Source organism: Carassius auratus, chromosome 8, assembly GCF_003368295.1.
Source record: "Carassius auratus strain Wakin chromosome 8, ASM336829v1, whole genome shotgun sequence".
NCBI classification, from domain to species: domain Eukaryota; kingdom Metazoa; phylum Chordata; class Actinopteri; order Cypriniformes; family Cyprinidae; genus Carassius; species Carassius auratus.
Window position 1 is genome coordinate 6,370,589 of NC_039250.1, and position 26,539 is coordinate 6,397,127.

The following is a 26,539-nucleotide window of genomic DNA, read 5'->3' on the forward strand; positions in this document are numbered from 1 at the left end:
TGCAGATGAAGTTGATGTGTCCACAGTTTTTTGCTTCAAGGTTATGTGTCCTTGGCTAAAGATCCAGCCTACCTATTCCTTTCATTTCAATACAAGTAGCTTCAAGTAGATCTGTCTCTACTTATTAGTTCTACCATTCCATTAAAATTGAACCGATCTGTCAAAGATGTCACGTTCAAAACAGCAACAGTCAATCAAATCCATGCTGCACGGCAACATAAATCATGTACAGTAAATTGCTAACAGCACAGCACAGAACAGGAACATTTAATTTCATCCAAAAGGGCCGTGGTGAGTTTGTGTTGTCATAACAAGTGCTTGTTGCCATTAAGGGCTGTTTTGTGGAGATTTAATTTGGTCAATGTGCCGTACTTGAAGGCTCCTTGAGGTTTATCAGGCATGTTTTGCGCATTAGTTTTGTTTGTCTTCCAGGCCTGTACGCCGGCTCCAGCACGACACACAATGGAGCCCCACTTGAGTTGCTCTCTTCTGGACCTGACCTGCCCCCCAGGCAGCCCCGCCTGGACCGCAACATTGGAAGCCCCCACCATCTCTCCCCGCTGTCTGGCCTCGAGAACACCCGGGAAGGGTGAGTACCTAACCCTCTGAGCATCACGTTTACTCCCAGTTGCTCTGACATATATGCAGGTTGGATGAGATCAATGTAGATGACGTTTGTCATCACAGTAACAGATATCACTGTAGGCAAAGTTACACGCACAAGAGTGAGCTGTAACAGAAAGGCTGTCCCACCATGCATTGTGATATGCTCTGTGAAAAATCTGAGATGTCTGACAAAATGAGAAATGAATGATGAGGAAATGTTGTTGTTTAGTCTGATTAAAAAGTAATTCTATAATGATTCACTCAGTAGTCACTTGTTTCATCCTGAATGAATCAGTTTCAGTGAATCAGTTTAGTGTATTGGACTCACTCATAATGACAGTCAGTTGACTGAATTCAGAGTAGCACTAAATAGAATGCTGAATTAAGCCATTGTTTTTGAACGAATCATTAAGTTAATGATTCATTGATTCACTCTTAAAGATAGACTTGTTTCAATCTGGCATGAATAAGTAGTTTTGAACTAGTCACAGAAAATTATTCATTGAGTCACTTATAAAGATAATCACTTGTTTCATTCCTGAATGAATCTTTGTTTCGGAATGGATCTTTTGAATAATTTATAAAGTCAGGGTCACTTTTTTCTTTTGGAATGAATCGGTGGCTGAATACAGAATAGGACTAGCATTCAACTCTTACTGTTTTTGCCAACTGAAGACATATTTCAAATAGTACAATTATTAAATTGTATGCTATATGCATCCACTGTTTTGGATCAATTTCTGAATAAATCAGTAATTTGAATGAATCATTGAGTAAATTATTAATTAACTCACTCATAAAGAGACTTTTCTGGTCTAAATCAATATTTTGAAGTAAATGGTTGACGTAGTGATTTATTAATGCAAATAATGATTTTCACTTGTTTCATTCCTAAATGAATCCATGTTTTTAAATGAATAATATGCTTCACTCATAAAGACAGGGTCACTTTTTTTCACTTTGGAAAAATCAGTGGTAGAATTCAGAATAGCTCACAGCTCTAACTGTTTTGGCCATAAAACATGTATAAGCCCTACAACTATTAAGTGGTATGCTGAATTAAGCCTCTGTTTTTGAATGAATGGATAATGATTCATTGATTTCAGTCTGGCATGAATGAGTGATTTTGAATTAATTATTGAGTAAATTATTAATGGACTCACTCACTTATTACTAGATTTTCACTTGTTTCATTCCTGAGCGAATGCATGTTCTTCTATGATTCTTTTGAACAAAGACCGGTCACTTTTTTCTTTCTGGAATGAACCCATGGCTAAATTCAGAATAAATATTATTTTTGCCATGTAAATGTATAATACAAATAGTAGGTCACTAGAATGTATTTTTTTTCTCAATTCAAACACTGTTTTTGACAAATAACTGAATAAATCAGTCATTTGAATGAGTAACTGAGTAAATTATTAATTGATTAAAATTATAAATTAATTATTTATAATCAATTATTATTCTGGTATAAATCAATGTTTTGAACTAACTGGTTAAAGGAATGTTTTATTAACTCATTCATAAAGACAGTCACTTCTTTCTTTCTGAAATGAATCAGTGGCTGAATTCAGAATGGGATACTAGCATATTACTCATACTATTTTTGCCATAATAGATATAGTACAAATAGTAATTTGTACTCAAGTATTCAATTGCTGAATAAGTCAGTCATTTGAATGAATCATTGAGTATTTTCTGGTGTTTTACTAATGTGTTGGTGTAACTAATTGGTTGAAGGAATGTTTTATTGACTCACTCATGAAAACAGTCAGTTCTTTCATTTCTGAAGTAATCTGTTTTAGAAAGAATTAGATGTGTCGATTCATTGACTTGTTTGTAGAGACAATCTTTTGTAGCCACTTACTGGTGTAACAATGTAACTAGCAGAAAGAGACTCTGAAAAACACACTGAATAATAAGTTTTTTATTTCAAAATATAATAACTACAAAATGCACGTTTGCTTTTTGATGTCATCAAATTGCTTTGGAATAACTAGTCACGTCGAGATCTTGTTACTATTACAAGGTTTTTCTCATAACAGGAGATTTTCTTTGGTAATGTGTGCTGTCTAATGGGTTTTTCACTGTGTGTATGAACCATATTGATTTAGGGGCCTGGATTTATTTACCATCCAAAGCACCACCGGCAGATTTTTCCCTTGTCCATACAGAGCTTTTGTTTTCATTGTAACACGCTCCTAAAACACACACCCTACGACGCATTTGATCCATGTGGCTGCACTCTTCCCTTGTCACCCTAACACAACATAAACCAACTCTGTGTCAGTGCTTTGTAATTAAAGCAGAACTGTGTTGCCAAAAAAGATTTTGGAGTGCACCTCTGTTACTCTCTGTCCTCAACACTCTTAAAAATTATGTTTGGCCCTATACCTACACTACAAATGCCCTCAGATAGAACATCATTATGGAGTAACACAAAATGCACAAACATGCTTTGAGGTTCATAAACAGAACAATTCATATGCAACATGTCTAGGCTATAGTCAAAGTTTAAATGTAATATTAAATATTCATTATAATATAATAAACAGGATTTGTTCTCTCAGTTGAGAGAGCAAAACCCTGAAATAACTATAAAAAAAATAGTAAAAAAAAAAACAGCCACAGATGTTGGCTTATTAGTATTATAAACGTTAAACGTTGTAAACGATTCGTTTAAAAAGCTGCATAGCTATGTTATAAAAACACATTTTTTTTATGTAGAATCATTTTTCATATATCTTCCCCACTATGTCTAATGGCAGTAAGACAAGAGAGAGTGCTCAAAACTCATCAGATGATCGCATAATTTAGTGGAACATTGTAATATAAAACCATCCTCTGTAAAGAAATGAGGTGTGAACATTTGAGAATGAATAATTATCTTTATAAATGTGCGCTCTTTGGGGCTATAATGGAGCTGAAGTAGCCATGTGATAACAAACCAATCGCGATTTTATGCTGTTTGATTGTGGCCTCAAAGGTTGTAGTTGTGAGCTGTAGGTTTGGTTGGCCCATTTAGATCTCGCATGCAGGGTTGCCAGGCTTTCACAACAAAACTAACCCAATTGCTACCAAAAACTAGCCTAAACTATCCCAATCTTATTTCAATGTGGTTCCCTGGTAAAAATTTAAGGGCCAAATATCACGTTTTTGTGGCGCTTAAACCCAGGGGGGCTGGGTTTCATATTTTATTGAAATAGCCCTGGGCGCCGCCATTGGCTAGCGGACCCCCACCTGCTGTTAGCATTCCATTGACTACCATTCATTTTGCGATCACTTTAACAATGAATAACTTTACATCTGAGGCATTTAAACACTCAATTTGTCCATTAATTATTTCTAAAGAAACACGAAAATGTATAAAAGGCTCAATTACCTTGTGTCTTACGTTATGGGCCCTTAGAAGCAGTTTTTGTAAAAATAGGCTAATGATTGCATCATAACCTGCGACACTCTGTCGCACAGTAGAGAAATTACCGTATGGACAGGAGGAGAAGCTCGCAGACAATCTTTTACTGTCTATGAGGCTCCTGTTCCTGTTCACGCTCGCCGTCTCTGCAAGATTCAGTGGGTGATTCAGATTTCTCTTGGCACAGCTATTAGAAGACTTACAATTGTCAGACAGGTTGCTCACATCACATCTAAGTCATCAAGCTCAATTTGAGTCTGCACAGTAAGCTCGACCCCCTGGAAGTGCGTGCTTCTAATTGACTTGAATCCAATAGGGTCGCTGTGTCCATTTCCTTTAGTGCCTATGCTTAAACCTGCTGACATGAAAAAATAGTGTTAAAGTAGCCCATTTCCATGGCGAAACCGTGGATTTGGCAACACTGCTTGTGTGTGCAGTGGAAATGCAACTGAATTCTAAATGGCGTGTAGCGAACAAATAAAACAAAAATATAGGGGTAAATGCGGGGGCCCATGGGCTGCAGCCCACTCAAGTCCATTGTTAAATCTGACCATGTGCTTCACGATGCCAAAGAAGAACCTTTTTGTCTAAATGGTTCCATAAAGTAGGTCAACATTTAATATCTGAAGTACCTTTCTGCTTTACAAAAGGTTTTTCGTGGTGAAAGAAGGTTCTTCAGATTATAAAAAGGTAAGAAGGAGATGATTCTTTAAAGAACCTTTGACTCAATGCCTCTTTTTGGAACCAAAAATGGTTCATCTGTGACATCCCAATGAAAAACCTTTTAAGCATCTTTATCTTTAAGAGTGAAGCTGTGTTTAGTGTTCTGGAACACTCAAAAGGATGAATACAATGAAGCCTAATATGCCCCTAACAGGACTGTTTCCCATTAAAAACCATGATTTCCCTCTGGACCAGCCAAGTCCTGAGCTGCAAATCCAGTGTGTCATCAAGACGTGCAATGTGTGTAGTGACAAACAGAGTTGCTGGAAATGAGAAAGAGAAAAGGAGAAAAAATAGAACAAATCTGTTCTTTCAAAGCATCAGATTTAAATGGGATTTTTGTGCTTTTTGTCATAGTTAAACAAAAGCAAAAGTACAGTGTTAAGTAAATTAACTAATTTCACCCACATCTTAGAACAGAAACTTATTCAAGAGCTTGTATTGCACATGACCATATTGAAACAATAATGAGCTGTACTTTAATTCCGTTTCTCTTCCTGTTTGCTAAACTGGTAAATCATTGTGCTAACAATGCCAAGGTTGTGCATTTGATTCCCAGGAAAAACAAAATCATGTATACTTTGAATGCACTTTTAGTATGTGTAAATATTAGAGTTTTTTTCCAGCTTGAAATTTCAATCAAAGTGACGTTTTTGTTAGCATAAGCCCATTGGATACGTCAATTTCTAGCAAAAATACTCCAACATCCATAAAATGTGCCCAGGCAGCAGTGAGTTGTCATTCTTTAAAACCTTTTTGGAAGGTGAGCTGTTTTTCCAGGTCATGTAAAGAATGCAGAAAAAGCTCAAGAAAATTAGCGAGACATTTTAAAGCTCCATAAACAATTACTGCTACTCGGAGAGGAATGAGAGCTGATCGAAACTAGCTCAGAGGATACACGTGTAACTCTATATGCAATTGCACCGAAGGTCACGATGACATATTCGAGCGTATAGAGAACTCTGCTCTTCACTGATTCTGAAGGTTAAAGTCTGAGAAAACGTAAGATTATACACACCCTTCACACAAAGCATGAGATGAAGGTGGACATGAACTTCTTGTGGAAGTAATGAGCATATGTTGAGCTTGAAATGTAGTATTTTATCCACCAAGTAGGTCTAGTGTCAGCTGTAATATCATAACTTCCCCATAGAGTCGCACTGACAACGCAGTGTTAAGAAAATGGTCTTCTTGTTTGCGAGAGTCATTAGAGTTGGGGTTCCCGATCAGAAATGTATACGCACATATAGCACGCTTTATGCCATCCATCTAACGCCACATCTCTGCCAGGACCTTCAACTAACCAGGTATGAAACGTCTACTTACATTTGAAGATGGAGCATTTTGATTTACATGTTTAAAGCCTAGAGTATACACTTGGCTGCCAAAGTCAACAGCAGCTGCCGCTCTTGTTTTTCCCAAATGGTTTAGCAGGACGTTAAACATTTTGACAAAATTATCTAACTTGCTTGACTCCACTGCTGCAGCCTCTGACCTCATTGCTAAATGTGTTTACCCTGGCTGAAATGGTCCATTTAGACTCCTTTTACTTCGCAAATACTAGTGTCATTTTCTGAAGCTAATATTAAAAAATATGCCAGTGAAAATACATCTAGTGGTCTCCGTTGTGTGGAGTTTGAGATGGAGGGAGGCAGAAGTGTTCGGCTTTTGCTCAGAGGAGCGTGCTCACCAGCCTGGAGGGCCGAGGGGCTTAATGGGTGGCATTGGCACCTCAACGGCTTCATTTACATGTTTTGTAGGTGACAGTTTTACAGTAAAATTAGGAATAGCCGATCCTGGTGTACCTTAATGGTAATGAGAAACAGGTTTGTATTAACGAGAAGATATTAAAAATGTCATATTTTTATTGGAGTATGCATATGTTCACTACTGCTCAATAATTTGGGGTGGGATTTTCATGTTTTTGAAAGAAGTCTTTTATACTCACCAAAGCTGCAATTATTTTTGCCAAAAATACAGTAAAACCATAATACTGTAAAATATTACAATTTCAAATAAATAGTTTAATAATTTTAATATATTTATTTAAAATGTAATTAATCTCAAGACAAAATTGAATTATTTCAGTCTTAAGTGTGTCACATGATACTTCATAAATCCTTAATATTTCAATATTATCAATGTAAAAAAAAAAAAAAAAAAAAAAACATCGAAACCATGATACATTACCATTCAAATGTTTAGGTTAAGTAAGATTAAAAATCATTTATAAATCAAATACATTTATAATGTTACAAAAATACATAAAAAAATTAATGAATAATAAATAATAAATGTGCCCCGCCTTCCATCAAAGAATCCTGAAAACATTATATGGTTTACACAAAATATAATTAAAACAAATTAGCAGCAAAAACTGTTTTCAATACTGATAATAAGAACAATTATTAATAATTGAGTACCAATTGGTAATATATGTAATCAAATATATCAGTTAGTTCTAAAATCGCACAATACTAGTTTTTACTGTATTTTTATTAAATGAATCCAGCCTTAAGCATAAGAGACTTGAAGAGTGAAGAAAATCCTAGTAATTCTAAACTTTTGACCAACATTGCATATATTTAGTCTCATAAAAGTCTAATTCATGAGTTCACACTTAAATATAATAAACAGAGTAAAGCTTAAGCGTATTTTGCGTGCTGTCAGAGGGGAGGGCTTCCGAGCTCAGAATTTCCCCCCTAACTCAGAGTACCCCAACTTTGTTAATAAAACATCATTTTGTGTCATAAAATATAGTAATAAATAATACAATTCCTTGAACTTGAGTCCATTTCAGCAGGTTTCTGTATCACCCGCTGATCTAAACAGTAGCTACAATGATACATTGTATCTTAAACTAATTTCCCTGCTTGACTGCGCATTGAGCGTTTGAGCACTTTAGCTTTTGAGTGTTTAGAAGTAAGCAATATGCTTGGATCAGTAAGGGCCTGATCTCTCACGAGTGGCTTTAGTTTGCTAACCAAAACCAGAAAGGTTCCCACCGACCCGTGCCAAGTCAGCGGCCACTTCGTTCTTCAATCAGAAGAGCTTACCGTGAGACACCGGGGATATCCACGCTCTCTCATACATACCGGCTCCCAGCGGAGCACAACCTGACAGGTGAGACAAGACAAACTGAGAACAGAGGACTCTTCTTCATGAATCTTCATTCAAAAAGGATGTGAGGGAAAAAACTCCATCTTGATCTATTTTGTCTCCAGCCGAATCCTGGAGGATTTGTGTCTGTTAGCATAAGGATTGCCTCACCCCTCAAAGCAGCACCTCTGTTGCACGATTTGTAAGGTCTTTGACCCCTCTTAAACTGGAATGTGACACTACGACAGAGCTTTTCATGAGCCTCGCAGCCTGCATTTAATAACAGTATTATTCCATCATCCAAAATGTAACTTTTCAATGCGTGTCAGCAGTGTAAACTTAACTTCTAACCCTCAATGGTTTGTTCACATTAATGTTATTTTTTTCTTTACTTTTTTTGTGGTCAAAGTTGCTATGTCCCATTTAGACAGTAGTTCTTTGATCCTTTTGATGGTTACTTTCAGAGCCAGACGTAAAGTAACTATGTTCTTTAACATGGAGCACGTCCAGTGAATCATATTCAGAAGAGTCATGTTCACTGAATCATGTCTGCTGTCCTGAGTAAGGACTTACTCATGTCAACTGAGCGATGCTCTGGGATATTTAAACATGTTCCCATGGAGTCACATTCACTGAATCACAGTCAGTATTAAACACTTTGCCTTTATTACTCAATCTGCTACTTTGAAGAAATACCATTTGTAAACACTTTGTCCACAAGAAAACTATTAAGGGTTAGGTCATTATGCTTTGAAGTTCCCGAAGTCGACTCATCCTCATTGCCTTTTTTTAAGATAGTTGACCAAAGTTTCCTATCCCATCACTCTTGACTCAAAATAACCAATTCAAAAGGCTCAGGAAAAATCAATCATAAGAACAATTTTGCATGACTCAATTCCCCGTCTTGCTGAGTGTTGAATTACTGCTGCTGAGACCGAAAATCCCAATTTACATGTTTTTGCTGAAAATAATGACAGGTACTGTGTATCATATTATATATATATATATATTACATATAATGACTGCAATCTCCTCAAATGCTATTGAAGTTAGCAAAGTCTATACCAATGTCGAATGTATCTTTAGAGACATCCAACGTCAAGCCAACTTTAAGCCAGCCCAGTTGCCGAATCTGCCGCTTTGTCCGACAAACAAAGCAGACAGGAGTCGATTAATGTGGGTGGACTTGAACTTTTGAAAAAGTGGTGTATATTGACATCTTTCCGAGGTTGAAACAAGACACCTTCTGATGTTCATTCATGTTTACTCCATACTTTAACTAGTAAATATTAAACAATTCGGTCCACTTGCCGCTTAAACTACGGAGCTAATGCGATCTGTCGCGATACATTAAAGAGCCAAATGGTATTTATAGTTAGAATTTCTTTAAAAAACAGAAATGTTTTAAAACTGTGTAAAAGTCTATCCATTAATTCACATCCAGTTCGACTTAAGTGTCATACTTGAGCAAGCCAAATGCTTTTCTGTCACTTTTGAAGATAAGATGAATATCAACTTTTGGATGATCTGTTGGTCGGCACCCATGCAGTCTCTCTTGACGTGAGACACAGGCTGTAGTCACAAAAAGAGCTTGCGAAGGTGAAAGCAGATGATCAGTGAAGGTAAATATCGAAGGGAGAGATTAATCTTGCATATGAAAGATTCCCCTCATTCCTGGAGCCTTAGCGAGCTGCAGCTGGCAGTGATTATAGCCTGATTCACTTTAGCTGCACATAGAGGCTGCTTGTAAAAATATGAACAGTATAACTGTTTCCTGAGCTTGTGCTGACAGCATCTCCCAGGGGAAACGCTGCCGCCGTGCTCTCCGCAGAAACACATGGCTGTATGTCAGATCACAGCCAGCGACTAGATCCGAACAGCTTTCCTGCATACGAACACAGGCTAACCCTCTAATTCCTAAATGTATATTTGCTGCATGCCTTGTGAAATATGTTAGCAAAGCTTTTGAGGACATGGCTGTTTGAGAAGAGCCCCATGACTCATAGGGTTATATCCGAGCACAGTAAAAAAAAAAAAAGTGTCTTTTTTTTAAATGCTCTTTTGATGAAACTGAGTCCTTGGAATGTGAATTTGGCTAAGAGTGAAAAACTACATAATGGTCTAACAGATGTAACAGCCAAGGAATCCTTATCAGATTCTGGGCAAATGAACGATGGGAAATATCACTCCCACACGAGGCCTGAAACATAAAAAAAAGAATTATCAGCTCATTGGAGTCCAAGTTTTACATTAGCGCTTTGCTAGGACTTAACTCTGTGGACAATAGTACAAAAGGCAATTAAAATGTGATTTATAATGTGTTTGTTTAAATGTACATGCTCCAAAGGTGCATGAAATGTTTCCTTTGTTTAAAAAAGTGTTATTTGTAGCAATAGTGTTTTCTAAAAAAAAATAAAAAAAAATAAAAAAGGTTTAAAATCACTCACATGAGATCACTAGCCTAATTAACGCTAATTTATTTGTTTTTTTTGTATTTTGTATGGGACATATCAAAGAATAAAAGCAGTGAACAAACATTGGCTGCTTGCTGCTAGGTTGCACATGATATTGGGGGAGGGACATTCTCAATCAAGAGCATTTGATTGGACAGAAATTGGTGCAGTGCAGGATGAGTCATCAATGTTTTTGCTGCATTTTTCCAAACTGGAAATATTGTAAATAATAATGTGTATTTTTAATGTCTTGGAAAGAAGCCTCTTATGGTCACCAAGGCTGAATTTATTTGATTAAAAATACAGTAAAAACAGCAATATTGTGAAATATTATTACAGTTTTTAAAAAAAATTCTACTTGAATATATTTTAAAAATGTAATTTATTCCTCTGATGGCAAAACTGAATTTTCAGAAGTCATTACTCCGGTCTTCAGTGTCACGTGATCCTTCTGAAGTCATTCTAATAGGATGTTTTGGTGCTTAAGAAACATTTCTTATAATTACCAATATTGACAACAGCTGTGTTGCCAAATATTTTTGTGGAAACTACAATACATTTTTTTTTTCAGATTTCTTTGATAAATTCAAAAGAACTGCATTTATATGTGTATATTTATTGTGTAATTACAGAATAAAAATATTGATTTGTTTAAAAAGAATCTTGCTGACTGCAAACCTTTGAACCGTACAGTATGTTAACCTTCTAAAAGTGAACTTTATCAGTATTTGGGAGTAGACTAGCTGATACAGTGAATGTGTTTTAGCAAAGAGAAAGAATACCCCTTAAAGGGACTTTGGTTTTAGCTTTAAGGTCCGTTGAAAAAGCAATAAAATCCCAATATTTATTCTACGAGGTCTTTAATATTTAAGTAAGAAAAGTAAACATGTTTATAAATGCTGATGTCATATATCATTAGGGATAATGAACAGGCAGTAATTCATTGCATTAATTTTGTTTATTTCCTCTGTCCCTCCATATCTTACATTATAACTGCATGGCCTCATAATATCTCTCCATAACTAGCATCTGTTTGTCATACTTGTTTAAACAGGCGATTCTTTGAGTTTGTTTTTGTTCTCTGTTCATTTCTGAAATTCTGAATATGACTCTTTGATGTGTGCACTAAAGGCAGAGAGCCTTTACTTAGGGGGCAGGAACGACTTCACAGGGCCATTGGGCTGGCACTCCACGTCTCGCTGGAACTTGGTTTTGCATATTTGAAGACTTGCTTGTGACAGCTGCAACTAATGGCACTAACAAAGCCTTTATTTGTTCCATTGTGTGCAAGCATGAGCAAGCTATCATAACTTCCCCAAAGCCATCACTGTGTACAGTAATTCAGGGGCATGTTATGTATAAGTGGCATCTGGAGTGAAGAACAGGCTTGTACGCAATCAAAACCAGGCTCTTGACTTTCCATTCTAACAAGAATTGGAAAAGGATAAAGCATGTTAGAGTAAATAAAAAATAAATGAATAAACTAAATAAATAATGTATCACTTTAGGCTATGTGACTATTTTTCTGAGGTAATCCTCTCAGATCTTTCTCAGGGTTAAAGGTAGGATGGGGTGAGGCTATAAAGTTACTATAAAGTAATATACACAGGACTCTAAATTATATACTCTACATGAAATTTTATAGCATTGTTTTGGCCTGCTTATCTTCCAAAGTTAATCTTAATAGTTACCGTTCACTTTCTCTCTTGCAGGCTATCCGGAGCTTTGCTGTCTCCAGGGATCAGTCTCCTGAAGGCCACAACGTCTCCTCCACCAACACTAGAGAAGCAACAGAACTCCTCTTCCAGCCAGCAACACCTCCACACTCACCATAAACCCTACACCACCTTCCACAACCTGCCTTCAGCTGAGGGTACGAGACCTTCTGTGTTTCTTTGCTCTTATTTTATTGGGTGAAAGTCTTAACACACATCAAAAGTCCAGCACTCCTTTCAGACTGATTTAAAACTCGTTATGAAAAAAAATAATAAAAAAAGTATTTTTGGAAGTAAATAAAAGAAAACACTGGATCACATTTTACAACAAAATACTACTTCAGTCTTTTTACATCAAAATTTTAATTCCGTGTGTTACTCGGCACTTCTTTGTAATTCTTTGTGAAATTTACTAACAATTTCAAAGTGAAAATTGCTTCAAAGTAAATCCTATACCAATTTTTTCAGTGTGGATATGAAACTAGATTTTTCCATTCTTTGTGGTGGTCACCACGATGATTCTTGGGTGTTGTGGTTGGTTGCCAGGGTGTTGTTATGTGGTTTCTAAGTTATTTAGAATTGTTTTTTTTATGTGTTGCTAGGTTGTTCTGATTGTTTGTTAGTTAGTTGCCAACTGGTTAAAATTAAAAGAGCCCACTGCACATTTGCTAAGATTATTTGAGTTCCTCAGATCCCTCTTTCAGTAGTCTATAGGATTTTTGATTTTTGTTCATCTGCTTTATAGTTCAGTATGACTGCTTTGAAAAGTCAGAGTACATATCTTTTCAAGAAGCCACATTACTTAACACAAATCTGAGCAATAAGATGAGGTTATAAAAGGTGAAGTCGGCATTTAAAGGAAATTGTGATTTGTCTTTACTTAACTATTTTAATCCTGTGAAGCCAGAGACTTTTATACTTTTATACATATTCAAAAAAGAGGAGTATCATATTTGATACATCGGGATTTATAGTTGATATGGTATGATATATAGGATATATGGAGCTCATACTCAAGGATGAAAAAATCACCTGTTTTATTCAGAGGCCAAAACTGAGAAAGAATATAAAATTTGTTGAAGTTGCAGATAATGATATGCCAACAAGTAAGATGGACATCTGATGCAGTACAATGCAGTAATTAAGAGATGAACCAATGAACATTCTTCAAAATTCTGATGCATTATATTTGATACTCACATTTTGACATGCTTTTTCTAAAAACTGAAGAAGTTGCTTCGGTCTAATAAGTGTTTATAGGGTTAAAATTATGTGTACAGATACTGAAATTATATATTAAGATAAGCAACACTGCAGTATCAAATAAAAAAAAGAATTTTCAATTCTGATTTCATTGTAAAACAACATTAGTAATCACTATTTCCTTCAGTTCCACTTGCCTGCCTTTACTCCTGATCTGTTGGAATATACCTGTTGAAAAATCTCAGCAAATCTCAGTCCTGGCGTAGTCTGCAGTGCTATGTGCATCAGCCAGAACATGTGGGCTGAAAGAGACGCCTGGAACCACAAGAGGAAGCTTTTTGCTCTGAAACCACCCAGTCCAGAACAGCTCAGCTGTCTGTCAAAAGAGCTGCTGGGAAAGAAAAATGTTCGACTTCCCTGTCAGGACACAGATGTACATGTGTGTACTACCTCAAATCCAAGACCCCCATTTGAGAGAGACTACTTGTTTAACACTTCTGGAAGCTACCCCGGAGAAACAGGGGAATAGTCCAAAAATAGAAATACAAACAGGAATGCAGGCTTTCTGTGGTTTTTGCCGTCACTAGTTTAAGTTTTGAACATATAGAAAATAGACACATTTGAAAAACATTTGATTCTGATGTTTTACTTTGTGTTTGGGTATGTGTTCACAGATTACCGGGGCAATTTCCAGAGCTGTTTCCATTTCGGCGACGGCTACAGAATGGACCAGTCCATCAGTGGTGGCCATCAACCTGCAGAGTCCCACAGCTTCAACACAAACCAACACAACGGCTTCCACATGAGCTGTTCCACCAGCACCTCTTCCACAGGTACACAAATACCCCCTAAAAGTGCAGTCTCTGTGAAATTAATAGGGCATAAAAATGTGCCTATTGTCAGTAGATTAGCGTTGTATAAAGCATAGCTCACAAACAAGTCATTTTCTATCGGTAAACACTGCACATTTGTGTGACTTGTGCGAAATAATAAAATAAAATGCTTTTAGTCTTTCCTACTTTTGCTCGACTCCAAATTGAGAAAATTTGCCATTGCCAAATTTGTCAGTTGCCATTATACATTATGGCACTATAGCTTCATTTCAGCTCATCAACAGTAAAAGGCAACATGGTTAGTAACAGCTCAACTGATCTGGCTTGTAGTCATCTTGTCATTTTTCTTTCCCGTATTACCAATCAATTTGTCTCCAGTTTCACTACCTTACAAATTATTATTGTTGTATTTCATCTTAGTGTTTTTTTAAACCTGCACAAATTGGCCAGTACCCTCAAAAAGACAATTTTATCTTCCCTTCATTGGTGCACATTGGTAGCATGATTAATACCTCAGGGTACTTACTGTATGGGCTAACAGGACTTTTTTTTCACTCTTTTTTCTGAGAGTTCAATACAAGTTTAACATTTTTCCATATTTACCTTTTTTTTTCATAATGCAAAGGTTTCAGCTTGGTGCCGGACATCATAGGATCCGGTTGCCAGTTCTCACCGGGCACAGAGGAGAGTGTTTTCTTTCAGGTGGGCGGCTTCGATCGCAGCTTGAGCCAAATGTCTTCAGTGTACACAGAAACATAGGACCAGCTTACCTGTCGCCAATCAACACAATTGTCTTCCTTCAGACCAAAACTCTCTTTTCCTTTATCTATGCAGTTTTAACCTATCAAGAATTTTTTTTTTCTCAGAATTCATATTTCTTCCCATCAAATGCATAGTTGGATCACCTCAATTGGACTAAAATATCTGATTCCTTGACAACACAAAAAGCTGCTATTCCACAGCAATGAAGGTTAAATGATGAGGGGATTGTGTTGTGGAGTGTTTATTTGTGGATGTTATGAAATTGTGCTTTTTTCCCAGTGTTTTGAACGATATGTTCAAAGTCTCATGAGATAGTCCCTTGTCGTCATCAAGGCATCACTAGTCTTAATAAATCCAGCTGGTCAGCTCCGATCCTATTGTGACTTTGGAAGGGTTTGATAGAAACTTCAGAACCACCACAGCTCATCAGTGATGAGTTCCACATTTCCCTCTCCGAGCTCTCTTTCTGATTTGTTGGCTGTTGTGTTGGAAACAATTATTTAGTGTTGCTGTGTTTTGTCAGTGAATGTTTGCAAATGTTTGTATTGCTTTGTCATTTGGTTGTCATCATCCCAGATAAACAGAGTTCTTTATTTTGTAATGGTTAATGGCTTTAATATCTACCACACTTCAACGTATGTATAAAATGTACAGTGTTTAATATTAATAATTCTCAATCTCTGAAAATAAATGACTCTTGAATATTTTGGTCTAATGCTCATCATTGTATATTTTAGAGCTGTGGTAATTATGTTGACTGTTTAACTAAATAAATATGGTGTTCCTCAGACTCAAATATCATTAAATTCAGTTTAAACACTATGAAATATACTGGAGAATCAAATTGCAAGATATTTTGCAAATGATTTACATATGTTACCTTTACTTTTAAAAGTTTATTGGAACTAGTCCCAGCCATATAAATGAACTGAGCAGGAAAAACTTTAGTAATATAATAAACTATTGCAGACTATTCTTAGGTGGAGTCTGCCCCCTTTTGGAGAGGATGAGGATCATTCATCTCAGAAAATCTGTTGCAACATATTCTTAAAGGATTTATTTTCATTTACTCACTCTCATGTCAATCGAAACCCATGACAAACACGAATGTAAAAAAATATGCGAGTGACAAAGTGACAAATATTGCAACAATGGACGGACTTAAAACAGTTACATCACTGAGCCAATTTGCCTAATGGAAGATAATTATTTTAAATCGAAAATTTGGTACAGTAGTCATTTTATAATAAATCCATAACCAAGACGTATCAAAAACTCAAGACGTGGAACCCACATGGAAAAAACCTATAAAAACATATATGTTTCAATATAGGTTTTGATATAGGTTTTTAATATATGTGACATATATAAAATTGGCCGGTTTCCTATATTATATGTACATATATATGCACACATATATATGTACGCATATATGTACACATATAAATACACACATATGTACACATGTGCATACATATACCTATATAGGTACATATATGCACGTATATATGCATCTATATGTTCACCTATAATAGTAAAATTAAAATCCATAGCTGCTAGGCAACATAAATAAAAGTCCAAAATGTAGAAATGTACATTATTTATTTACTCAAGATCAATCAAATAGTACAAAACAAAAAATATGAGCTAGGCATCGTGTATGACAGTCAAAAATGAGATATGAGCTACAAAATGACCAGATCCTGCCATTAGCTAAATAGAAGACATATCTTGTATGTATAGGGCTTATATGTGGATATGAAGAAGCAATACAGGAGACCTACATTTACTGTATATGCAAATATATGCACCTCAATTTTGCCTATATGTGGCATATATACGCACATATGCAGCATATATGCAGTATATATATACCCATATATGCAGCATATATGTGCATATACACTGCATATAGGTTTCATATATGCGCATTATATCCACATATAGGTTCTTTCCATGTGGCAAACTTGAGCTGATGCGTGATCCTCTGGTGCCACCCAGAGGTGCTACCGGGAAAGATGCGCACATCACCTGCGTCCAGGTTGTCCGTGGGTCCTTAAAAATGATTAAATAACGTTTTCTAAAAAAAATCCTGAATTCCTGAATTAATTAAACATTTAAACGATTCGGTTCTATCGCAACGACAGTCGCTTTGGTACATTTCTCGAATCAAACTCACAATTTGCAAAGCAGTAAGTGCATTTCTCAAAACAACTCGTAAAGCAAAACACCATGGATTACCTGCAAAAGCCAGTCTCTTGCTCAAAATCCTTAGTTCATCTCTCAAAAATAAATATCTGTGTCAATGAACATGTCAGTGCCATCAGAATGACAAGTCCTTGTGTCATAGTTTACGAATAAGACAGTCAAATTGCTTAGTCATGTTGTCAATATAACAGTGTACTCTAGAGGGATGTTATGATGTAAACTATGCCAACATTTTGGATGACAGTTACTGTATTGAACAGTATCCCATATGCTTATGTATGCCATATTTCCAATTCAAAAGTACACATTTACACATTACTGTATGTGGGATAGAATTCCCAGTTACACTTTTACTAGTGGTCTGTCCCAAAAAATGATACAGTTTTTCTCAATTGCTTTGGCACATTTTTCGAAACAGTCTTAACATTCTCTAAACTGTGAGTGCAAATGTCACAACTGTTTGCAGGAACTTCAAAACTTTATAGCATGTCTGCAAAATGTAGTTATTCACCCAAAACATTTAATTAATGCTTCAAAACCTAGTTATTGTGTCAATAATTTGGCCAAGGCCACCAAAATCTAAAGTATTTTTGTCATTGTGTGACCCACACTGATCAAAATGTTTAATTGTTTTTTCACCACAACGGTTAACAATGAAAATTAAGGGTTTAAACAAAAATCTCATATTTGTTGAGAAAATTCAATAGCATGTAGGGAAAAAAAGAAGTCTATGAACATTTGTATTTTTACAGTGTTTATTTTTGTACTTCATGTGTATATACACAATACAAGTGTATTTACTGTACATGTAAAGTAACTGACAAGAGTAACAAGATTTCACTTTACATTTCATATTTGTTTATTACCACACATACACAAACAACAAATAACATTCATGAAAAAAAAAATAATAATTATAATAATTCTTGGTGGACTTCTTGTCACTCACGTTGGTCAGGCCAAAGATTTTCATCAACATCACATCTGATGTTTTCCATTGCCACACACCGTCGAAGAAATCTCCTTGAATGCCGCACACATCCCCTGCAATGGTCAGCTGTGATGTCCTCACATGCAGCATTCATGGCTTCCAACAAAGACATCTGATTTTGTGGTCTATGATCATACACTTTCCACCTCCATGCTGAAAAAAACTCTTCTATTGGATTTAGGAATGGAGAGTATGGTGGAAGGAATTCCACTGTTATCCTTTCATGTGCAGCAAACCAGTCCCTAACACTGTTGGTTCGGTGGAAGTTGACATTATCCCAGACAACAACATAATTAGGCAAATGTGGTCTAACTAAACCTCTTTCTTGTTATGGAATCAGGTCTCTGTGAAGTGCATTTAGGAAGGCCAGGAGAAGTTGGGTATTATAGGGCCCTATGTGTGGAATATGTGTGCTCACACCGTTCTCTGAAATGGCAGCACACATTGTAATATTGGCCCCACGTTGGCCTGGTGTGTCAATTGTAAAACCATGATTTATGAAATGATCCACAAGTGTGGCTCTGATTTCATCAGAGACTCTGACTCTTCTATTTCCACCTCTTCCTCAATTATTTATTCCTCTACCACCACCACGTATTCTTACACGCCTTCCAATTGCTCTTCCATGATCATGTTGGTGCAGTTCAGGGTTGTGAACGTCCTCCATTCTCAAGAACTTCTACAGCAGTGATTGTGCTGTGGGCAATCTACATATATACATATATATATATATATATATATATCAATCTAATTGCAAATTACCTCTAATATGAATCAACCATTTACGTAACCAACTTTGGGAGTATATATAAATGGTCACGTAAATGGTTGATTCATATTAGAGGTAATTTGCAATTAGATTGCGAATGCAATTAGAGGTCATGTGCAAATTTAGCAGACATTACAAATAGTGTCAATGTCAGATATATTTTAGAATATACATTAATGTATACTAATTATGATTATTGAATAGATTGTTTTGAATGTGATGGCTTACACAATAAAAAATGTCTGAGAAGTTCTGAAGTGTTTGACAGTGTAAGTGAGAATCGGTCATCAGTTTTGATCAACAAGCCATATGCAATTATTTGTTTTCCAAACTGCAGACAGTTGTATGTACTCTTTGGACACGTGCCAAAGCATTTGCAATTTGCTCAAATCAATCAATCAAGAAATTCCAATCTGATGTGAAAAATAAGCGAATTGTTCAGGGATCTGAACTTAATGTTTTGGGAAATAAAAAAATCATTTGAGAACTGAGCCAAAGCAATTGAGAAAAACTGTAATACGTAATAAAAAAACAATGTCACTGTGATATAAAAATGGAAAAATAAATATGGGCACAAAGATGAAAATAAGTCAATTTTCATTTAATTACATTTACATTTAATCATTTAGCAGACGCTTTCATCCAAAGCGACTTACAAATGTGAACAATAGAAGCAGTCAGGTCAACAAGAGAACAACAGTATACAAGTGCCATGACAAGTCTCAGTTAGTCTAGTATAGAATGCATAGCCAGGTTTTTTTTTTTTTTTTTTTTTTTATAAATGAAAAGACAAGAAAAGGAAAAGTGCTAGTGTTAGTTGGTTAAGTGCAGGCGAAAAAGATGAGTATTTACATGTTTCTTGAAAATGAGTAAAGAATCAGCTGTACGAATTGAGATTTGGAGGTCATTCCACCAGCTGGGCACAGTCCAGGAAAAGGTCCGTGAGAGTGATTTTGAACTTCTTTGGGATGGTACCACAAGGCGTCGTTCACTTGCAGAGCGCAAACTTCTGGAGGGCACATAAGATTTAACCAATGACTTTAGGTAAGTTGGTGCCGTGCCAGAGGTCGTCTTGTAGGCTAGCATCAGTACCTTGAATTTGATGCGAGCAGCTACTGGTAGCCAGTGTAACCTGATGAGGAGAGGAGTAACGTGAGCTTTTTTTGGCTCATTGAAGACAACCCTAGCTGCTGCATTCTGGATCAATTGAAGAGGCTTGACAGTACATGCAGAAAGGCCAGCCAGGAGAGCATTACAATAGTCCAGTCTGGAGAGAACAAGAGCTTGGACAAGAAGTTGGGTTGCTTGCTCTGTCAGGAAGGGTCTAATCTTCCTAATGTTGTATAAGGCAAACCTGCAGGACCGGGTAGTTGTAGCAATGTGGTCTGTGAAGCTTAACTGATGATCCATCACAACTCCTATGTTTCTGGCTGTCCTCGAAGGAGTAATGGTTGATGAGCCCAGCTGTATAGAGAAGCTGTGATGAAGCAATGGGTTAGCTGGAATCACCAGGAGTTCTGTCTTTGTAAGGTTAAGCTGAAGGTGATGGTCATTCATCCAGCTAGAGATGTCACTCAGACAGGCTGAAATGCGAGCAGCTACCGTCGGGTCATCTCGTTGGAATGAGAAGTAGAGTTGGGTGTCATCAGCATAGCAGTGATAAGAAAAGCCATGCTTCTGAATGACAGATCCTAATGATGTCATGTAGATGGAGAAGAGAAGTGGTCCAAGTACTGAGCCTTGAGGAACCCCAGTAGCAAGGAACATAGAAAGCTGGTTGAACACAGCTCTCTCAAGTGTCTTTGCAATGAATGGAAGAAGGGATACTGGTCTGTAGTTTTCAAGAAGCGCTGGACTTAGAGATGGTTTCTTGAGCAGTGGGCTTACCCGAGCCTCCTTGAATGCGGAGGGAAATGTTCCAGAGTGAAGAGAGGAGTTGATAACGTGAGTAAGCGAAGGTATGACTGAAGAAGAGATCGCTTGAAAGAGGTGAGTGGGGATCGGATCAAGTGGACAAGTAGTAGGATGATTGGACAGGAGAAGTTTGGAGACGTCCATCTCTGAGAGTGGGGAGAAGGAGGAGAAAGAGTGTGCGTCGGTCATTGTGAAGTTGTCCTCAGTCTGCGGTGTGGAGAATTGGTCACTGATGGATCTTGTCTTATTTGTGAAGAAAACTGCAAAGTCGTCCGCTGTGAGAGACGATGGAGGAGGTGGAGGCGGCAGATTAAGAAGAGAAGAGAAAGTCTTGAAGAGTGTCTGAGCGTCACAACAGCTGTTAATTTTGTTGTGGTAGTAGGATGTTTTAGCCGTGAAGACATTTGCAGAGAAGGAAGAGAGGAGATACTGATACACACTGAGGTCGGTAGAGTTTCTTGATTTCTGCCATTTCCTCTCTGCAGCCCTGAGTTTAGAGCGATGTTCACGGAGAACCTCGGACAGCCAGGGGGCAGATGGGGCGGTGCGTGCTGGTCTAGACAACAGTAGGCAAAAGTTGTCCAAGCAAGATTTTAAAGTGGAGCAAAGAGTGTGTAACTCTTGTGTTGTCCTCTTTCTATACAGTATAAGCTTTCTAACTGAAGATTCATGAGATGAACCTTTGAGCTATTTCAGAGAAATGGTTCATCTTTGGTTTATCATCTACATTCTCTTCATTAGTAAAGATTCACTTGTACAATTCATGCCAGATTGACAAAGGTCTAATAATAATGTGTAAAAAAAAAAAAGTGTGCTTGGAAATTTATGACAACTAGATTAACCATTTTGCATTTAATGACTTATACGGTGAACTAAAGACCCAATGTTTTGGGGGAAAGACTATTGCACAGAAAACTATATAATAAATTTTGAGCAACATGACATTAGCAACTGATAATGTAGGAAACAACAGAGAATTGTACATAATCATTTGCATGGATGTACCACAGCATTTGCAACTTGTTCAAAGAAATGAGAAACTGCTTTTTTGATGTGCACAAGTGACATAATGATGTAAGAATTGAACAGGTAGTTTTGAGAATTTCAATTCTGGTCTGAGAAATGTACCAAAGTGACTGAGAAAAACTGTAACAGTGACTTGCTGCCGCCTACTGGCGGTTTTAATTTAACATTTCAAGTAAATTTGTATTATTTAAATAATTTCAAATATCGCAACGTTTTATGTTTAATATATCAAATAATTATTTATGAATACATTACATTATTTATATACAATATTTTAAATGATTATATAAAATTTTTAAATATACTTTTCATTTTACCACTTCATTGGTTCGCCTCTGCTGCTATCTACTTGTTATAATGATAATTTCATATCATTTTCATCTTAAAAGTCCTTGCTTTTCTCCAGGAGACACATTCATGAATGAAAAATGAATAAAATAGGCTTTGATATATTTCAAGTGTTTAAAAAATATTCACTATAAACAAACAGTGGGTAAAGGGCAGAGCGTAATTGTGTGTGTGTGTGTGTGTGTGTGTGTGTGTGTGTGTGTGTTAAATATTCATGCATTTCACTCCAGCCAGGCAACCAGTGTTGGCAATCCTGATATAATATAACATTTTACTTAGATTAAAGCATTTGACTTCTGTGTAAAAATAACTTTTCTGTGTATATATTTTTGTAATAAAACAATTCTGTTTCACAAAATTGGTACTGATAATAGCTTAACACTATTTACCTTAGCCTATCTTTGAGTTCTTGCTAATATATTCCTATATCATGATGCCTCTGTAAGGGTCCACCCGGCGGCCCAAAAAGCGGAATCCAGCAGCCTGGTCGAAGGTTTAATGCATATTTGGTCTTTTACTTGTGCCTCTGAACTTACCAGGATTTAGTTTGAATTTAAGTCTAGCTCCGTGTTCAATCTGACTCCAATTTCATGTGATCATTAAATTTATGCAACTGATCACAAATATGGATTGTTTATTAATTTAGATTTTTGATTATCCTGGACTCACTATACTCTCAATTATCCATTCACTGGGGACATAATGTCTCTTTTTAGTCTCACACTAGCTTCACGTGGATCTCACGATCACAAACTCGCCAGTCTGATGTTAGTCAGAGGGTGTAGGTGGAGTAATATCTGTTTTGCCTGCCGCCTACTACTCTTATGACAAAAAGTGTAGTTCACTTAGTCCTTTCCTATACAACTTGCTAACAGCAGCAATAGACAGAAATCAGAAGGTCTCCGATGAGGTGCGTACTGCTCCTATCATTCTCGAGCCTTCAGTTTGACCTATCCTGGCCGTAAATCTGGTAACAAAAGCCTCTTCACAGTTTACTATTCATAATGATTTCAGGATAGTTCAGAATACATCACATATAACATTTTATTAGTTGTAGAAATATAACATATAATATTTTATTAGTAGTATTTACAATTATAAGCTCATTTATAAAAAATAATGCAATTGTGAATTACATTGTAGCTGGTGGCAATCCGCTCCTGTACATAGACACTGTAGCCATATGGGAAAACAGCCAAGAGTTCCACACAGGAGACAAACAAATTTAACAGTCACACATGTAACAGTTATCCTAATATAAGACACATGGTCTAAAATGCATAGCAAAGCACTCAGGTGGTTTAGAGAATAAACTAGCTTATGTGCACATGTAGTAGCAAACAACTATATAGTGCTATATGGATACAATCTGTTTTAACACAGTTACATTTATGAATCATACCTTACAGCAGTGAGACACACAGCAGCGAGAGTTCTGGTGCAGAGCTCCAGAGACTCTCACAGACTGGAAATAAATGTTCAAATCAGTTGTAAAAACATAAAGACCTTTTGGTGTGTTAGGTTCTCATGACTCCAGGGTTTTGTTTTGTTTTGATTGATTGATTGATAGACAGACCTTTAAAATGACACCAAACATGAGAAGTTTATGATCATGAATCCTGAAGATATACTAAATGTTTTATGTTGTTGTTTTTTTATGTACAGGTGGCTTGCTGCTGTGTATAACAATTTATTTTGTTAAAATAACATTCTGTTCTGTAAGTGCATTGTCTACTGGTTTATTAAGCAACTTTAAGCATTAAGCCACCATTAAGCATTCAACTTAGTCCTGCCAGACTTTGAATGTTAAAGTTCAAATTAACACCTGACCACTGTTAATGAGTTTGCTACTGTTACAATTAAAAATCATGGAACTGTAAAAACATTGGTTTGATGTAAGCAACACAGCTACAACAAATAAAATTGATAATGGGTGTGTTAAAATCATAGTGTGCGAATTATGAAGCACTGACAATAATCAGTCATATTGGCAGCACGAGGATGTAAGGTCCGGGCACTCGGCCCAAGGAAAGGTATCTGGTGCTGGATGAAGGTTTCCTGCGTGCTCTGTCTTTCACCGTGTAGAGTTATTCAATTTAGGTTAAACTCCATTTTATTATCTAATCTGACTGCCTTTTTATTATCTAATCTGACTCCATTTTAATATGACCTCGAATTTAGGTTGAAAGGCAAATTGGTTGTTTGTCGGTCTCTAATTACTATTGTTATTCTTCTGCCATTTGATTATTCTAATTTAACTCTTTACTTTATTTTACTCGTTCATTAGGAATCTATGTCGCACAGGGTGCCCCACGACGACCGCTCTTCTACGTGTGCTGCACGTTTTCGCACGTATTGCAATTTAGTTTAAAAAGTGCTCAAAATATAGTATAGTATATAGTAAATATAAGTATAATAGGTTAAATAACTTTTTCTAACAAAAAATAACTGAACATTTTAATAAAATAAAGCAATTCAGAAATATATATAAAGTTAAATGTTTTGCACAGATTAAAGTGCAAAAGAACTATAAAGACCAATACGTAAGATGAATATCATAGCAAATACACAAATCTGAATGCCTATTTAAAATTATTTAAATATGTTTTAGAAAGTAGTGCAGCTGGTTTATATATGGGGTTTCCAGGGTAAGGACTGCATTCTCTGCAGTTTAGCGCCATCTACTGTCAGAGAGTGAATGTGCTTTCATTCAGCGTGTCTCTCATGTGTTCCTCCATGTGCTTCTCATGCGTTCTTGTTTACATCAGAGTGCACACGCGTCTTTCAAGCTGCATGCAGTGGTGTTGTGCATTTTGACCAGTTGATTGGAATAGTTTTCTTAAAATGCATTTCAAATTCTGAATAATTTGTAAAATATAATTATTTGCGGTATTTATAAGTGCCCACAATAACAATATTGTGCATATTCATTACCGTAATATATCACATTAACGAATACCGGAAGTCCGAATACCGAATACCGAAGTCTAGTCAGGTAAGGATTACGCCAATTACATAGCCAATTCATAGGCTATCAAATTCATGCATACCTGACTTTTAGAAAAATACACAGTATGAAGTGTGTGAACACACTTCATGCTATGGGCTCAATCTGGCTACAGAAAGCCCTGATCCTTTTGCTGCAGTCCTTTAAATACATCAGACCAAGACAAACCTCCACCGAAATGGAGACAGGTCCCAAGCCTGGGTGATTTTACAACTCAATGGGAACAGGGGGTAATTTACGTGGAGGACCCTGCACTGTAAAAAATCCAACTTACAGTTTGTATTACAAACTCAGTTTTTAAAGTTAATTCAACAATTTAACATTAAAAAAGTTGAGATTACACAGAAATGTAAGTTAAATAAAAATTTAGATCAATTTGTTACACCAAATTAATATTTCAAGTTAGAACAACTAACAACTTTAAGTTGGTTATTAGTATTGCCCACAAAGGCTGATGAGCATGCGCAGTTCGATCGTTTTTTTATAAACAATGCCATTTTAATTTCTCCTGTTTCATTTTCGAGTTTCCTTAAGCGGAAGGTTTCCTGTTTATTCCCTCATTGTGATCGCTCTGGTAAGTGAAGTTCTATGTGTACCAATTCATGATATGATTTAAATGAAGTATGTTCACAACATGCGCTTTTGTAGAACATAGGTGGCGGCAAGTTAGTCAATTCAATTTTTCCGCCTGGTCTTATTGTTGCCTCAGGTCAGACATCGCCTATTTTTTCTGCCTGACAGTGTAAGTTAATCTCTCCGGTAGGTGCTGTTCTCTATATAACATTTTCCATAAGCGTTGAAATGTGTTTGTTCAAAATATGTGCTTTTGTACGCCGTTTTAGAGTTGCCTCAGGTGGCGCCCAGTTAACGTTGGTCCTTCATTGTTATCACTCCGGAAAGCGGTGGTTCTTTGTGTATCAATTCAAGCCATGATTTGAATGAAATTTGTTCACAATATGCACATCTTTACAACGGTGTAGGTTGCAGCAAGTTAGTTATTTCAGTTTTCCTGCTTCGCCTTCGAGTTGCCTGAGAAGGGTCAGACGAGCGCGAGGTTTTTTTTTTCTCGACAGTGCAATCGCTCTGGCAGGTAATGTGCAGGCTATGAGAATAATTAACAATAAGATCTGAATGGTATTTGTTCACAATATGTGCTTCTGTACAGCTGCTTAGGTGGCTCTAAAATGGCCAGTTCAACCTCTCCTGCTTCGTCTTCGAGAAGTCTTTAAATTCGGTGGCTTTTTTTCCCGACAGTATCATGACTTGGGTAAGCACTGTTTTATATAGTAAAGTAAAAGGATTTAATTATTGTTAAGGATATAGAGTTTTCCTTATTTGTTTATAATATGTTAATTTTGTACAGTTGTGTGGGTGCCTTTGAGTTTTGAATAAGGTTATTTAAGTTATAAGTGTATTAATAAAAAAAGGTAAAACAAATGTAACCGTATAAGATAAGCTTGTGTG

General features: G+C 36.4%; 1 protein-coding gene across 4 annotated transcripts in view; it reads left to right on the plus strand.

Moving 5' to 3' along the window:
- The window catches only part of LOC113107106 (zinc finger protein GLIS1-like), a 75,020-nt gene extending 59,504 nt beyond the window's left edge, over positions 1–15,516 (plus strand). For all 4 annotated transcript variants that reach the window (XM_026269328.1, XM_026269327.1, XM_026269329.1 and 1 more), the window contains exons 8-11: positions 433–589; positions 12,012–12,172; positions 13,892–14,050; positions 14,676–15,516. In XM_026269328.1, coding sequence (XP_026125113.1) covers positions 433–589; positions 12,012–12,172; positions 13,892–14,050; positions 14,676–14,809 — 611 coding nt within the window. In that variant the 3' untranslated portion in view covers positions 14,810–15,516. The remainder of the gene's footprint in view (positions 1–432; positions 590–12,011; positions 12,173–13,891; positions 14,051–14,675) is intronic.
- Positions 15,517–26,539: the final 11,023 nt, after the last annotated feature.